Source organism: Aptenodytes patagonicus, chromosome 2, assembly GCF_965638725.1.
Source record: "Aptenodytes patagonicus chromosome 2, bAptPat1.pri.cur, whole genome shotgun sequence".
NCBI lineage: Eukaryota > Metazoa > Chordata > Aves > Sphenisciformes > Spheniscidae > Aptenodytes > Aptenodytes patagonicus.
Window position 1 is genome coordinate 137,108,471 of NC_134950.1, and position 14,879 is coordinate 137,123,349.

The 14,879-nt window shown below is 41.0% G+C and overlaps 1 protein-coding gene across 7 annotated transcripts in view; it reads right to left on the reverse strand.

Annotated features, from left to right (window-relative positions):
* ABCB5 (ATP binding cassette subfamily B member 5) overlaps positions 1 to 14,172 on the reverse strand; it is a 38,418-nt gene extending 24,246 nt beyond the window's left edge. For 4 of the 7 annotated variants that reach the window (XM_076331363.1, XM_076331358.1, XM_076331360.1 and 1 more), the window contains exons 1-13: positions 14,127 to 14,172; positions 13,366 to 13,463; positions 12,224 to 12,311; positions 12,048 to 12,096; positions 10,848 to 11,001; positions 9,829 to 9,895; positions 9,403 to 9,594; positions 8,103 to 8,274; positions 6,953 to 7,077; positions 4,382 to 4,556; positions 3,294 to 3,407; positions 2,315 to 2,425; positions 80 to 217 (exon numbers count right to left, since the gene is read on the reverse strand). In XM_076331363.1, the coding sequence (XP_076187478.1) occupies positions 80 to 217; positions 2,315 to 2,425; positions 3,294 to 3,407; positions 4,382 to 4,556; positions 6,953 to 7,077; positions 8,103 to 8,274; positions 9,403 to 9,594; positions 9,829 to 9,895; positions 10,848 to 11,001; positions 12,048 to 12,096; positions 12,224 to 12,311; positions 13,366 to 13,414 (1,434 nt within the window). In that variant the 5' untranslated portion in view covers positions 13,415 to 13,463; positions 14,127 to 14,172. Of the gene's footprint in view, positions 1 to 79; positions 218 to 2,314; positions 2,426 to 3,293; positions 3,408 to 4,381; positions 4,557 to 6,952; positions 7,078 to 8,102; positions 8,275 to 9,402; positions 9,595 to 9,828; positions 9,896 to 10,847; positions 11,002 to 12,047; positions 12,097 to 12,223; positions 12,312 to 13,365; positions 13,464 to 14,126 lie in introns of those variants that run through there. The other 3 variants (XM_076331362.1, XM_076331359.1, XM_076331361.1) reach the window with 2 other exon arrangements.
* Positions 14,173 to 14,879: the final 707 nt, after the last annotated feature.

The window sequence follows — 14,879 nt, forward strand, 5'->3', positions numbered from 1 at the left end:
AAGGTAACTGTAGCAATAATCAAGGCAGTAGTAAGGGGCGCAGTCTGAAGGTATGGCAATATTAGTAAATTAATTGTACCTGGGAATATTCTGGGGCACTGATATGAAAGAGCCTGCATGTATGCTTGTGAAGTATATTAGCCTTCGAAGCAGGATGGCTACATGCAACCTGCCTTTTGGGAATGGTCCCTGGATCCTTCTGGCTACCAAACCAAGCCTGGGAATTGAGAAGATTGATAATTGGAACAGGCCAAGTTCATGCCAAGAAACATTTTAAGAGTTCCCTTGCATAGACCATTGCATTCCAGTGCCTGGGAAAATTCCCCAGCACACTCAAATCAACTAATATAGACACAGTCACAGTACTCTCAACTTGATAGCTCATTTTCTCCAATTTGTGTGATCTGGTAGCAGGCTTGGGGTCTTACGTTCTCCTGCTGTCCTCCATTTTCCAGTGCTTAGACAATGGCATAACACTTAATTATGAATCTCACAGAAAAATACTTCTAAGGTGCTAAAGTTTACTGCTAAGAAACAAGCCTGCTTTCTTCTACTTTTAGAATATAAATGGCTGTTTTGACAAGGTAACTGCTGGAAAACCCTTAATAAATCCCAATCCTTATTGTTAACAGCCTCAGCAACCTGGAGAGTAGTTACAAATTAATGATATATCTTTTTTGCCATTTTCACATTTAGGAACATTTTACCTCAAAAGATGTCCATGTCATATACGAGTAATGTTGTGTAGTTGCCAAAATATTTGGCTGCTATGGGAACTCCTCTTGTTTATACCAGGCTGATTTATAATTTTGCCTACACATGTTTTTGCAATGAGAGATTAAAATAGTTGCAATATTGCTCTCCTCTCCCTGTGTTACATCCAGCAGCGTTTGTATCTCCAAGAAGCTGATATCCTGGTGCCTGCATTATCAAGTAAGAACTATATTCTGGATACCATAATTTCTCCAGATGCAAATAGTCACAACCACCTAATGGGCTATTTCTAACTCTCTTTTATCAGGCAAGGTGTTGTCAAGATTAAAACTGACAATAACTAGACTCCTTAGATCTCTTTGATTTGGTTTAGCCTGGACAGGGGAGATTACACTGTGTTGCATCAACTGCTTGAGAGATTGTGGATAACTTCTACGCATCTTTGCTGATTCCTTTTGGCTCTATTAAATAACATTGATACTCTTAGTAGGGAGAGCTGCTGACTCAGTAGATTTGGGAAGGATGACAAAATATTTCTTACTTCCCTCCCATTTGGCGTGCAGACCCATAACATAGCTCATTGGCCTGAATAGCATTTTTAGGAAGGATGAAGAGCCTGCTCTGTCACTTCTGATTTCTGAGCCAAGGGTGAAAGAAGATGCATTGCACTGACTTCAGTTAGGCAGAAAGCCTAGCTCTGGGTCTGTCCTTCAGCAGCCCCAGTGTCCTGGAAACAGGTTTGATGCATGATGGGACAGACCTCAGATGACTGAGGTGGGAAGAGCCATCTGAAGAAATAGCCACAGTGATATGAACTCTCCCATTCTCACCACTTAATTGGCATGCCCAGCTTTTAATTGTTGACATTTGAAATCTCTATTTCTACCTTTTTCTTCATCAAGTAACAACAGCAGCAAATCCCTTTTCCTTTCACCTTTATCAAGGTCTTCAAAAGATTATAAACTGTTGAATATGGTAGAGAGGTCAAACCAACTGTATCACCACAAAAGTAATCACCATGACATGACGCACATAGCACTGCACAATAAGGGCACTACGGGAAGTTAACTGGCAAAGAACAGGGACATCAGTTTATTGAACAGCAATTTTAACATCTGCCCAAAACAACATTTGACTTCCAAATGTATGTTTAGGATGATACGTTTCAATCCATTTGATGGCATATTGTTGTAAAGCCTATCTCGCAGGTCATTTTTCACATGGGATATCACAGCAACTCAGAACAACCAAGGGACTGGGAAGAGCAACTTCCTAGTTTAACTGTGTAAAGTCTGGAAGTTTTAATGACAGATCTTGAAAAATCTTATTTGGTTTATCAGAGCTCTTGTTCACAGAAATTCAGACTAGGAGCAACACATGTTCTTCTTAGCTTTGTCCAGCAGAGGAGAATGATGAGCAGGTAGCCAGTGGCAGGAGATCTAAGGCTTTGTCTTTGTGCACTATCGGGGGAAAGAATAATGTCCCATCTCCAAGGCAGGAATGCATTTTGCATTCAAGAACAACAACAAGATTAGGCAAATAATATGGACATAGGCTGCAGAATTTCAGTACAGTAGATTAATCTAAAATGAACACTTACTTTAACATCAGGTCTGGATGGGTAACTGAAATGAATGTTTCTGAATTCAATTTCTCCTATGAGTTTGTCTGGTTTGTAGCCTTCCTTGGAACTGCTATCTATGAGCCGTTTCTGGAAAGAGGTTTTTAAAAGATATTGCTGGTTATTACACTTTTGGAACTGTTATTTCATCTGGATACATTGTTCTCTCCTTTACTTTGTCAGCTGCTGATTTACACCGCAGTACACCATTGCAGAGCTGCTGCATTTTACTCACAGGATGCTGAATGCAGGGGAACATCGAACTGTGAATTCTACTTTGACAAACATAGTACATTTTCAAATGCAACAAAACCCACAGCAGAAAATCTGTAATTGCAGAACTTAACACTACTACCTTGCAGCCAAAACATGGCCCTCGGTAATCCATATAGGAGGATTTTATATTCACATCAAGTAGCCGTTTCTGCATGAACTTTCTAGTCCTACTTGTTTAAAATATTTTATATACACAGATATCCAATTGCTGCATAATACAGCAAGACCAAGATAATAACAATGTGGAAGCCCTTTTTCATAGCAACATCAGCACTGCAGCTTTATATTATTATAGCTTTCAATAGCACTATTAATCCCCTCGTCACCAACTCCCCCCCCCAAAAAAAACCCAGCTCAGCTGAAATTGTGCATACATGCATTTTTAAAAAAATAGTATAGTGCCTTACTACTTTACCTCTGGAGTTGCAAGTCTAATATTAGAGAAAGACCTCATCCATAAATCTCAGATACACATGCCAGGTTTCCCAACATTCATTGTAACAAACAAAGAGGCAGTTTTCTTGATATGAATGGAAATATTATGGGTTTCAGTGGTAGACATCTATAGAGTTTATGGTTTAGGGGCTGTTGAGTGTTTTTGTTAAGTCTCTCGAGGGAAAAAAAAAAGGGAAAAAATTAAGCGTGGTTGAAAGGCTTCTTTTTTACTTACTTAGATACTTACCTTATTGATAATCCGATATACTTCATAGGCAGCCCCACGTGCATTAGCCATGCTCTCCAGGTTGGGAGCTGCCTGGCCCAAAGAGAAGGCTCCGATGAGCACAGAGAAGAACACCTGCGGGGGACAGAGGGAATCACAGTTAACAGTGATTACAGAGTCACCAGTGCCTGGCTGTTAAATGCCCAAGTCTTTCTAGTGCACCCTTTCCAGGAAAATTAAATACAAAAGTGAAAGGTGCATTTCACAGTTGCTGCTGTCCACTCCCATTTTCCTGGGGTTAATGGTAACTACTGATAAATGCTTTTGTGGCATGAATGACTTTTCTTTTTGATGTTCTTGCATTTTCTATCATGTACAAATAGAACAAATATTTTTCTCTGTTGCTTTCCAGATGTTCCCAAAGTTAAGAGGCTTGCAAAATTCAGTCCAGATTTTCTTAACTGAAATCCCACCTGTGGGACCAACACACAATTAACTTGACATGCTGTGAGGAATCATACTGAGGAGAACTCATCAGAAGTCACCTGAGTGTGAAAGTTAAGTACGTAGCCAAACTTTTGACGGCAAGAAGATAGCTAAATATCCTCAAACCAATAACAACTTAGACATATTGGTAACGTACAGTAAACGCTTGCAAGTAAACAACAACAAAATGCACAGAAGACATTGTGGCTAAATGAGATGTTGAGGACTTCCCAGTACACATTCAGCACACCAGTGGGATTCATTTAATCCTAGTGTCTAGCTAGAATTTTGTTGGCAGTCCAGGTTACTTGTTTTTGCTCCCTAATCACCAGCTGTAGGTTGTTCATCCTGCCCTACAACAGGGTCCAAGACAAGTGAGAAAAGCGCAGATACTTTTGCCTCTACATGGATTAGAGTGGGAATTCAAGATGCCCCATTCAAACTTGTTATATCAAAAGCTAGGTAAGATGAATGCCTTCCTTTCAGTTCTTTTCTACCAAGTGAGTCTCTAACAGCTAATTTAGCAAGCACTTGGCAGAAAACAGAGATAATTATATACACCACTTACATAACTATTTTCTTGAAGTTACAGAGCATTTTTCAAGCTGCATTGCTGTACTTACAATTAACACACGGCCGATGTCATAATTTTCTTCCTCAGTGGTGAGCTTGGTTCCATACCAAAATGCAAGTGCATAGGATCCAAAGATAAGAAATTGTGAAACACCGAGAGATGTGTTGGTGGTAATGGATTTTTTCACTCCAACACTTCTAGCCATCTCTAAGTTAGCATCATATCTGAACGTGGATAAGGAAACCATTAATTTGACAGGTACCACATGCCATTCTGATTGATATTTCCCAGCACCCTTTTTTTTAATTTAAAGGATTTCTGCCATAAAAGCAATTAAAGTCTCACAAAGAGAACACAGATTTTGTTTGACAGAGGACTAGTAGGGATATAATTCCTTTGAATAAATCTGCTCTGACATATGCTGACAACATTGTCATACCTCTAAGGAAGACATATTTAGAAAACAATTGAGTAGCGTGACATCATTATCATGACAGAAGACAGGATACCACTCTTGAGCCATTTGTTTGCATTAGTCCTGAAAGGAAGCCTTGAAAAAGTTTTATCAACATTACCTATCAAAGGTAAAGTTTAATCTTCCACATTTAAAAAAGGCAAAACAAACAAACAAAACGCCCCCAGGCACTATGGATGAAGGCAGGTAAACAAATAGAAGCCAGAGCTCCCTCTGACGCCAGAGCTGTTCTCTTACTGGCCATTCTGGGAGGTCAGGAATCTTTCCCCTAGGTTAGTTTACTGATTAATATGGCAACATAGCAAACAAGTGGACACGGAAGACCAGTATAAAGACTGACAAGTTCAATGCGAGAATTATTTCTTCTAAGGATAGTTCATCTTCATTAATCTATCATTTCCAGCTAATAGCTTTCACTTACTTAAGTTCATTATGGAAAGTATAGCCTCGGAATACTGTATCTTTTTACTTGTCAGTGACATGCTCAGCAGCTTGCACTTTTTTCCTAATACATATTTTCTGTACAAAACATCCCCATAGTAAGAAAACATGAAATTCAGTCAGCTGGGAAGGAATCTTAGAACAACGTGCATTAATTTTGTTCATGTAAATTGCTCACATGCTACCGATGCTGTATTTGTTACTCAAATACGTTTGAATGTTTTGGCTTGGTTGTGTTCTTAAAACCAAGCCCTACCTTCGAGTCAGCAGCATTATAAGTCCTCCAGGGAGATGAGAACTGGATTTAAGCAGTGTAACAAGTACACGTGACCACTTGACTACAGAGGAAGAGCCAAGCCACTGCCAGGAACAGAGGATGACTGAAGGTCCCTTGCAAGCATAAACATTTGCGGTCAGTGGAGGCACTGTGCAGTGAAAGGTTGCTTTTCCTAACTCTGAGGCCATTGTTCAGGAGCTGTGTAGCAGTCACAATCCATGGTTTGCAAAATGCCCTAGTCAGTCCCTAGTAGGAGTTTGTCTGTCCCTAGTAGAAGGTGTTTCTAGGACAGCAATCAGTTCCATGGTTTTTTTTACATTAAATGCAGATGGAGCTGTGGAAGAGGCTGACTGGTCAACCATGGAGGAAAGGAAAGGCCTTACTGGCATGGAGTTACCTGGATATCAGTTATTTTGTCTCTAGACCTCAAAAAAAAAAAAAAGAAGAAAAAGTAGTTTGAAGCAGCTCCTACCATTGGATTTTCAGACGCTGGTATTTGCAGGGACCAAGAAGATGGGGAGGAGGGGGACAACAGATCTAGGCCATCGTAGGGCTTTTTTGCCTTTACTATGTAAGCAGAAAGGTTCTTAATATTGTTGCAACTTAAGTACAAATCCCAGTAAGCAGAATACAGTTCTATAAGATAGTCAGAGCTCAGCCCTTGGAAGCGGACAAATGCAGGAGCAGGCTGTAGGACCCCAAGCTAGGGCTAACATCACCTTAGAAATTTCGCACAAGACCAGGGCAAACATGAGAGTTGAAAAAGATAGAAGAGATTCATGGATCGTCTGGATCAGGTCTTCTGGTCTGCCTTTCCCAACTGCATTTTATTGGTGCTGCCCTGTATTTGTATACTGAATGTTATTGTTTATATTTGTTGAGTTATCTGATATCTATGTGAATAAATTTGTGGTCAGTCATATCCACCTCACTTTTTACATGTGACTAGGGCCAACACTGGATTAGGTCAACTACAAGTGTTATTTGCAAATCATTAAAGTAATAAAAGCCAGTGATGCGATTTTACTTAAGGCTGTTATCCAGTGAAGCTTAAATATAAGCTCATTAACCAAAGATCAGAACAGCAGTGCACATGTTCTAGAAGTTAAGCAATTAATCACATGCTTTGCTGCATTTGCCTACTAGGTAAAGATAACCTTCCCACCACTTTCACTTTAAATTCAACTCCAGATCTCAATCAGGGAAGAAATTTGCAGTGATAACACCAAGTAGCCAGTATTCACTGACTAGGTCTATTTACACATCTTTATTTTCAGGTGAGCTGTCCACTTACAGAAAGATAAAATGACACTAAGGAGAATCTCATTCCCCTGCCCATCCAAAAAAACCCAACCAAACCACAAACCCAACCCACAGCCAAACTCCTTTTCCATATTTTAAATATAATTATTATTTAAAAAACTTACTTTGCTAATGCCTTCTGCTGTCCATTGAAAGCCACAACAGTCCTGATGGCTGTCAAAATTTCTTCTGCCACAGCTCCTGCTTTGGCATAAGCAGACAGCTCTTTAGCAGTAAGGGATGCCAGGAGCTGGAAAGTTGAAAAACAGATGTTATTGCAGTCTACTGAAAGGGTATTCACACTGTATGAGTGAATAAGAATGACCAATGTTCAAGGCACAAGACGAGGTTTTAGGAAAGAGGGGGTCAATGCCTCTCTGTGCCCTGAATTTCCCCAAAATTCAGCTCACTCTCTCATTGTGTCCTCATTAAAGTGAAAGACTACACGAGCATCAGATGAGCTTCATGTCTGATCCACTTTCCTCCCAAGCTGAGGACAGCCTATGAGCTACACTATGATGTGTGTGGGGTCAGAGAGGTGTGCCGTAGCTGCTCTGGGAGGTGTCTGTGGTGTTCAGAAACTAGAGCACAAGCAGACATTGAAGTAAGCAAGGTAGTTGCATTACAGCTTCTAATGTTCTTTCTAGCTTATTTGAAATGCTTCAAGTAGAAAAAAACCCCAGTATTATATATAAGTAACCACTCAGAAATACAAGCCGTACCCATTCACGTGGCTACAACGGATCACAAGGGGAAAATATTTTCCTATCTGAAAGGGAAACCTCTCCAGACATTTCACTAATTTATATCACTCCAGTCTGCAGCAGCTGTATATATATCCTAGGGTCTACTCTGTACACAGCATGAAACTTAGTAAATTATTTGCAAGAGATATGGTATTGTACACGTGCAGATGGAAAGAGCTTGAAAGGCATTTGTGTTAAGAGGGAAGAGTGAGGGTCACAAGCGCGTGCCTGGGCTTCCCCAGTGCTCTGCATGAGGAAACTGCTGTGCGAGGAAGATGCTCTGATGCCAATGACCCTCCTGCCACATGGCACGAGAACCGAGTATGTGGACAGAACGAATATGACTTACAAGTACGTGCTTGGGAGCCCAGAGAAAAGCTACAGGAGGAGCGGAAATCATAAAGTAAGCATGGGGCCAACCTCCCAACTTAGAAACCACACTAGGTTTCTCCCACTCTCTCCCCCTTTCCTGTGCATGAGTTGTAATGTTTTCCTGGTTTGCTTTGTTTTTTAATCCCCACACACTTACAGTTGACCAAACTGCTGCTGATGCAGCAAGCAGAGGGCTGACTGACAAAATCACCAGTGTCAGCTTCCACCCGTGGATGAATCCTATAATAATCCCTGCCAGAAATGTGGCAAAAAACTGTACAAATATGCAGATCTTGTCTCCGATGCCTTCGTGGATGGTGTTGATGTCACTTTAAACAATAATAATAATAAAAGAAGATTTGTTAGCTTTGAATGCCTTTCATTCTAACTCCTTCCCCCTCCATTTCATGCTGTGTGGCCTAATGTCAGAAGCTTTGCCATTTCCTAACTGGCACAGTGAAATTTCTAACCACAGCTACTGAACAGTACCATTAGTCTCTTGTGTGGCCAAAACACAGCAGAAACCTCCTATTTTTTAGGACTCATTATCTGTATTTTCCATCATTCTCTGTTGTTTCTATGCCCTGTCACTAGGTCACAAATGACCTAGTTTCCTTATCCAGCATCCAAACGGAGCAATACAAGTAAACAGCCAAACAGCCTCCTCCTCACCTCCCGTGACCATCGCCAAATGATTCCTTCTGCTCAGCGCTCTGATGCATTTTATGTTCTTAATTTTGGCTACAGATTCAGATCAAGGGTTATCTCCATTCTATCAGAACAACCATTATTTGGAAGAACCTCTGTTTTTCATACAAATTTCCTTCCCCATTTCCTCTTCCCAGCACATACAGATATTAGAACTGAGAGTGGTTTCATTTAAGCTTCTCTTACACCTTTCAGGACACAGCTCTGTCCAAAGCTACCTTAAGATCCAGAAAAAAAAAAATAATAATCTGTGTTCATGCATATAGTCCCATTGCATCTTGGGGCATACAGTCCTCATCCCCAAATCTATTTAAGTCTATGGAAAAAGCTCCAAAGACTTTAACTGACTGGACGGAGTCCAGCCTGAGATGTGGCTGGATGTAAATGCAAGCTCGTTTCCATTCAATAAAGCATCAGAGCTTTCAGTGTTTGTAAACTAGCTGTAGACAGCAGAGCTGTTTATCTAGTACTGTCTGCCACGTACTTCATGGACGTTAGAAAGCCAATGTCAGGCATTTCACAGCAAAAACCCTTCCAATGCATATATTATAGAAACTGCCCAAACGAAGCTGAAAAGCATAATGAACTTCTCCCTCAGAGCTGTAATATTTCCCACTTTAGGTTTGGGTTTGGGGGTTTTTTGGATTTTTTTTTTTTTTAACTCTCTATAGGCTATTCCATAGAAGATAAATGGCAGTTTTCTTCTAAATGTCATACTTAGGGGGGTAAAAAATGAACAGAGCCCTCACTCTGTCAGTCTGGTGTTCAGCATTCCTATCTGGGTAGTATCAAACCAAGCCATCTCCTGATGGAGCACTGCAAAAAAGAACTTCTGCCGGATCCTTGCTGTCTGCCTCACAGCAGCAATCAAAAACGTCCATACTTGGATGGTGCTCAGGATCAACACAGCACAGCCAATTCCTATGTAGTAGTAAGCAAACCTGTGATAAGGGAACAAAAGGCCATATGACCCCACTGTATCTTGTGAGAGAAGTCAGACACACAAAGCAACAATTAGTCTTCATTTACCCCATCAAAGTAAATACTGAAGCCTGTGATACATTATTGAGAAGCCTTTTTGAGAAGACAAACATTTGGCTTCTGCTCCAAGGGGTAACACAGTAAAAGAAAATCCCCCAAAACTCTGTTAACAGAATAACTACAAAGACTCTTACTTTGTCATTTCACCTTCTATATTTATGCCTGGCACTGATGGACAGCTGGAACTATTTACTGAAGTATCTGTGGGGGGAAAAAAAAAAGTAGTAATATTTGTGAAAGTATTATATGTAGAAGATAAATCATGGCAATCCAGGGTCATCAGTTTGGGAATGTTTTGTAGTTTGCAAGTGGGGTTTTGAAAAATAGAAAATCATTTGGCAAATACACATTTATTTTTAAGGACCTTCTAGCAATTAGTGCCTGATAACTGATGATACAGAAGGTGGTAATGCTCCTTACTATCTTGCCAAAGTTGAAGTTAATTCATAAAGAGCACATCCAATGCACTGCTTTTGTCCTGGCCTGGCCTTTAAAGATCGATTAAAATGATTGGGTCATTTGTAGCAGGATGAATTTTCATAGAATCATAGAATAGTTTGGGTTGGAAGGGACCTCTAAAGGTCATCTAGTCCAACCCCCCTGCCGTGGGCAGGGACATCTTCAACTAGATCAGGCTGCTCAGAGCCCCCTCCAACCTGGCCTTGAATGTTTCCAGGGATGGGGCATCCACCACCTCTCTGGGCAACCTGTGCCAGTGTTTCACCACCCTCAGTGTAAAAAATGTCTTCCTTATATCTAGTCTAAATCTACCCCCCTTTAGTTTAAAGCCATTCCCCCTTGTCCTGTTGCAACAGGCCCTGCTAAAAAATTTGCTGCCATCTTTTTTATAAGCCCCCTTTAAGTACTGATAGGCTGCAATAAGGTCTCCCCGGAGCCTTGTCTTCTCTAGGCTGAACAACCCCAACTCTCTCAGCCTTTCTTCACAGGAGAGGTGTTCCATCCCCCGATCATCTTCGTGGCCCTCTTCTGGACCCGCTCCAACAGGTTTGTGTCTTTCTTACACTGAGGGCTATATTTGCTCATTATATACCTGTTTAGATGTGCACCACTGCATAGTCTGGGGAGAAAAAAATCTTAGCCCCTGTAGCAAAACATAACTGGTACGTAGAGAAGTCTAATTTTGACTTTTTACCTTCTGACACATTTGATTTCACGCCGCTTAGCACAAAGCTGTTTGTCATCTCTCCAAAGACAACGATCATAAGTGGCAATCCAGTACCATTTGCAACAGCTGCGATCAAACCAACTACCATCAAAAGGACATCCACCCAATCAGCATAGCGAAACTATGCAAGCATTAAAAAAAAAAAAAAAAGGAAAAAAAAAGAAAGAAGTTATGCCTGACAGTTCACGTATTTGTTACAGTACAGCAGACTTACAGAACATGCTTTGTTTCTACCTACATATTCTAAGTAGCAACAACACTCCAACTGAAGGTAAACCCAGAACATAGGAATTTTGTAGTAGGCCCCATACAGCTTTAAATCAGTACTCAGTAAAGCTGCTAAGGGAATATTGGCAGGACACATGGTTCTTCCCCAACTCAGCAGGAAAAAAAACAAAGTGTATGTCCTACATATTTCCAAGTGATGATCTTCTCTGTACAATATATTGCATTTTGTGTTCCAGTAAGTTACGCATTTACGAAGATAATGCCTTTGAAATGTAAACAAGAGTGAGTTATTGACCAGCACCTGGGTTATATCTACCAGTAGAAATGCAGCAGAGATTGTATCTTAAGGCTTGTCTACCCTTGAACGTTTGTTTGGTTTAAAGAAGGATGTGAATTTAAACTGCCATAGCTATTCCAGGATGTGGTTAATCTGAAATCAGAACATTTTATTCCTGACTGTCCTAACCCTCTTCCAAAGTGTAAATGGACATGGAATAAACCAGAGAAGAATAAAATTTCTCTTGTTCCAGAATAAGCAAGTCCACGTGTAAGAGTTATTTGGGAATAGCTGTTGTATGGAAAACTGACACAAAACCGTACCACTGGTTCTCTCAGAGAGCAGATCCCTCAGATGTCAAACACAGGATAAATCCTTTATAAATAGAGACAAGGCGAGGGCCTGTGCAGTATATATGTCCTAGATCAGCCTCAGCAGGGGTGAGCTTCATCCTCCAACAGCACTAAGGTTGAACTGCTGTCAGCGCTACCAATACACTGCGGGAGGAATCTGACCTAACAGGCCAAATTTTAAGGAGGTCTAGCATCAATAGGTCTCAGGCTTCTTCTCTGGTTTTTGATTGCCTACTAATTGCAATTCATAAACAACTCACAATGACAAATAAAGAAAATATAAAGCAGACCATCAAACTGGACACTAACCAATTCAAAAATGCCAACCACCCGTTTCTCTGGCTTCTCATTTTCCTTCCTAGAGGGAAATACAAAAGACTAATTAAGATGATTTTTTTTCTAGTGAAGCCATATTAAACTCTGTCCCCTGACCCCCTACACCCAGTCTACCAGCAGCCAATGTGTTAAGTTCAGAGAATACCTACTTTTTTTTCTTGAGCTTTAAATGGTCACTTTGTTCAAGATTTTCATCATGTTGGAAAGAAGGGTTGTCATATCCCTTGCTTGCAGATTCTGTGAAAAAAAAAGCAGAATTTTTTTCTTTTAACATAATAACCCATCTTTTGTACCACTTTCTTGCAACCTTCCCTGCTGATTTTTTTGCATTTAAAGCTTAAAGACTAATTTTTCTCATGTTTTTGGAACAGCCTGGTGAATTTTTCTTGAAACTTCCTTTCTCCTCAGTTCATCTCCTCTACTCCAGAAAAAAGATTCCAGCCCCATTTCTGAGATGGAAACAAACTTCATTTTTACAATTAAAATATATTTATACAGAAAGGCTATCAAAGACTAAAAGCAAGAATTAATTAATTCTGCAAACACCTACACAACTGAATGCAAACAAGGAGAAGCCCTACTGAAATTAGTGGAATTGCTTATAGTGAAGGTTATAATTGCTGTAGGTAACACAGAATAGATGCGAGTTAACTGAAGAATCATGTCTTTGCCTGTAATAACCATCTTCATTATTTCTTTGTATTTTAGTAGTTGCCACACATCCCACTTCCTTTGTGCTAGGGGCTTTAGAAATCTACACAAAAGAGGAATCCTACCCCAGAAAGCTTATGATTCTAAATGCATAAAATGAGATGTAATAAATGGATAAAGAAACCGATGAGCAACCACAGTAGGGAGCCAGCTGTGAATCGCTGGGGCTCCACACACCAGCCACCCCCAATTTCCATTTACCTTAACTGCTGACTCACTATGAATACAATTTTCCGCATACTGTTTTTAATGTCAGCCAGTCCATAAAGACTGGTTTAGACAACCATTTGAAGGCAATAATGTGCTTCCACCTTACTGAGCTTATCTTAGGAGCATTTTCATGCCTAGGCTAGGACGCACCTAAATAGTTTTACCCATGTAAATGAATTTTGTTGAACTTGGTGGAAAGATTCATGCATAAATGTTTTCTAGGTGGTGGCTTTAGTTCACTGGAAACTCATTGTATTGTCTCCTATAAAACCACTGTGGCAATCAGGAAAGACTTATAATGCACCTTTAGGTTTGGAGCTGTGGAATATATTCCCCAAACGCGCACACAGCTTTCATGCCTGTGGCTTACCAGCATCGGAGAGGTCCCTTTCTGTGGAATTTACAAAACAGTCCTTCATTGTTCTTCTTTGTTGTATGCTTACGAGATAAAGTCACGTTAATCAAAACCTGCATTAAAAAAGCAACAAAACATTTAGAAATAGTTGATATTTAAAGAGTTCACATTAAACTATTTGTGGGTTTTTCCACGACTCATTACATTTTGGTCTCAACGTTGTCCTACTTAAATACGACTAAAAAAAATATGTAACAGCGTGATAAAGAACTACTTTTAATGAGATATTAAGAACGGTGCAAACTATTAGAATGAAACCTAACTCAGTAGCCTGTTTGAGCAGTCTTTTATGCTAAATCCCCAGATCATTCATATAGAAACTACTGTGGATGATCTATGACAGAATAGAGGATTTCCCTCATTATCTTGTGTTTGATTAAAACTTATTGAACAGTCGTAACACGATCATGATTATAATGATAAAGACTGAAGATGCACATACGCATTATGCCATACACCAACTAAGCAAGATTTAGAGGCAGTAAATGACTGATGGACCAATTTTCCCCAGGCTTTTCTTCTTGATGTATCACATATACAGGTTTAAAAAAAAAAAAGAGGCAAAAAACCCACACATGAATTTGATGAAGGCTGAAATAATAATGATAACAAAATGCATAATCAACCTGACATAAACAAAATATTATCTTTTTTAAACATCCTTTTTGACAGATTTCTGGCAGTGGTGGTGTTTTCCTCACGTTATTTCAGCTTACCTTTACAACCCCCGCTGTGCCCACACGTTTGGCTGACTACGGCCCCCCGGCGGGGCGCGGCGCGGCGCGGTGCGGTGCGGTGCCCCCAGCCCCGCGGCGGCGGCCACCGGCCCGGCCCGGCCCGGCCCGGCCCGGTCCCTGCGGGGCGGGTCACCCGCGCCCCAGCCACGGGCTTTATAGCGGCGGGCGGGCGCCGCCCGTCCTGCCTCCCTCCCTCTCTCCCTGCCTGCCGCGGCTCGGGTGTCAGGTGAAGGTCGGTGCCGCAGCCGGGCATGAGGCGCCGCGGACGAGGGGCCCGCAGGGAGATTTCGGCCCGCGGGCTCCCGCCCTCAGCAGCCCCCTCGGAAACAGGCCGCAGGTCTCCGGCCCTGCGAACCGCGCGGGGTGAGCCCCTCGGCCCCGCTATCGGAGTATCCCTTTCCACCTTGAGTCTCAAGGTTACTAAAGCTAGGAGAATTTTTGTGTGGAAAATTTTGCTGATAAGCAGGGGTGAGGGGGCATTTGGAGAGGAGTCACTTGTCCAGTGAAAAATTCAGGCTTGTGAAAGCTGTCTGCAAGGTCATACCAAATTTGGGGAATTGCTTCACTGCATTTGCTGAATTGCAACTAAGAGTAAAGAGATGCTGCTGAATTTGAACTAAGAAATGTTATTCTCTAGTAAGTGTTTTCATTTCCCACTTCTAAATGACATGAAGATCAAAGCTACCTAAATTTGTTATTGTTTTTAGAGAAGCTAAGTATCACATTTTGCTC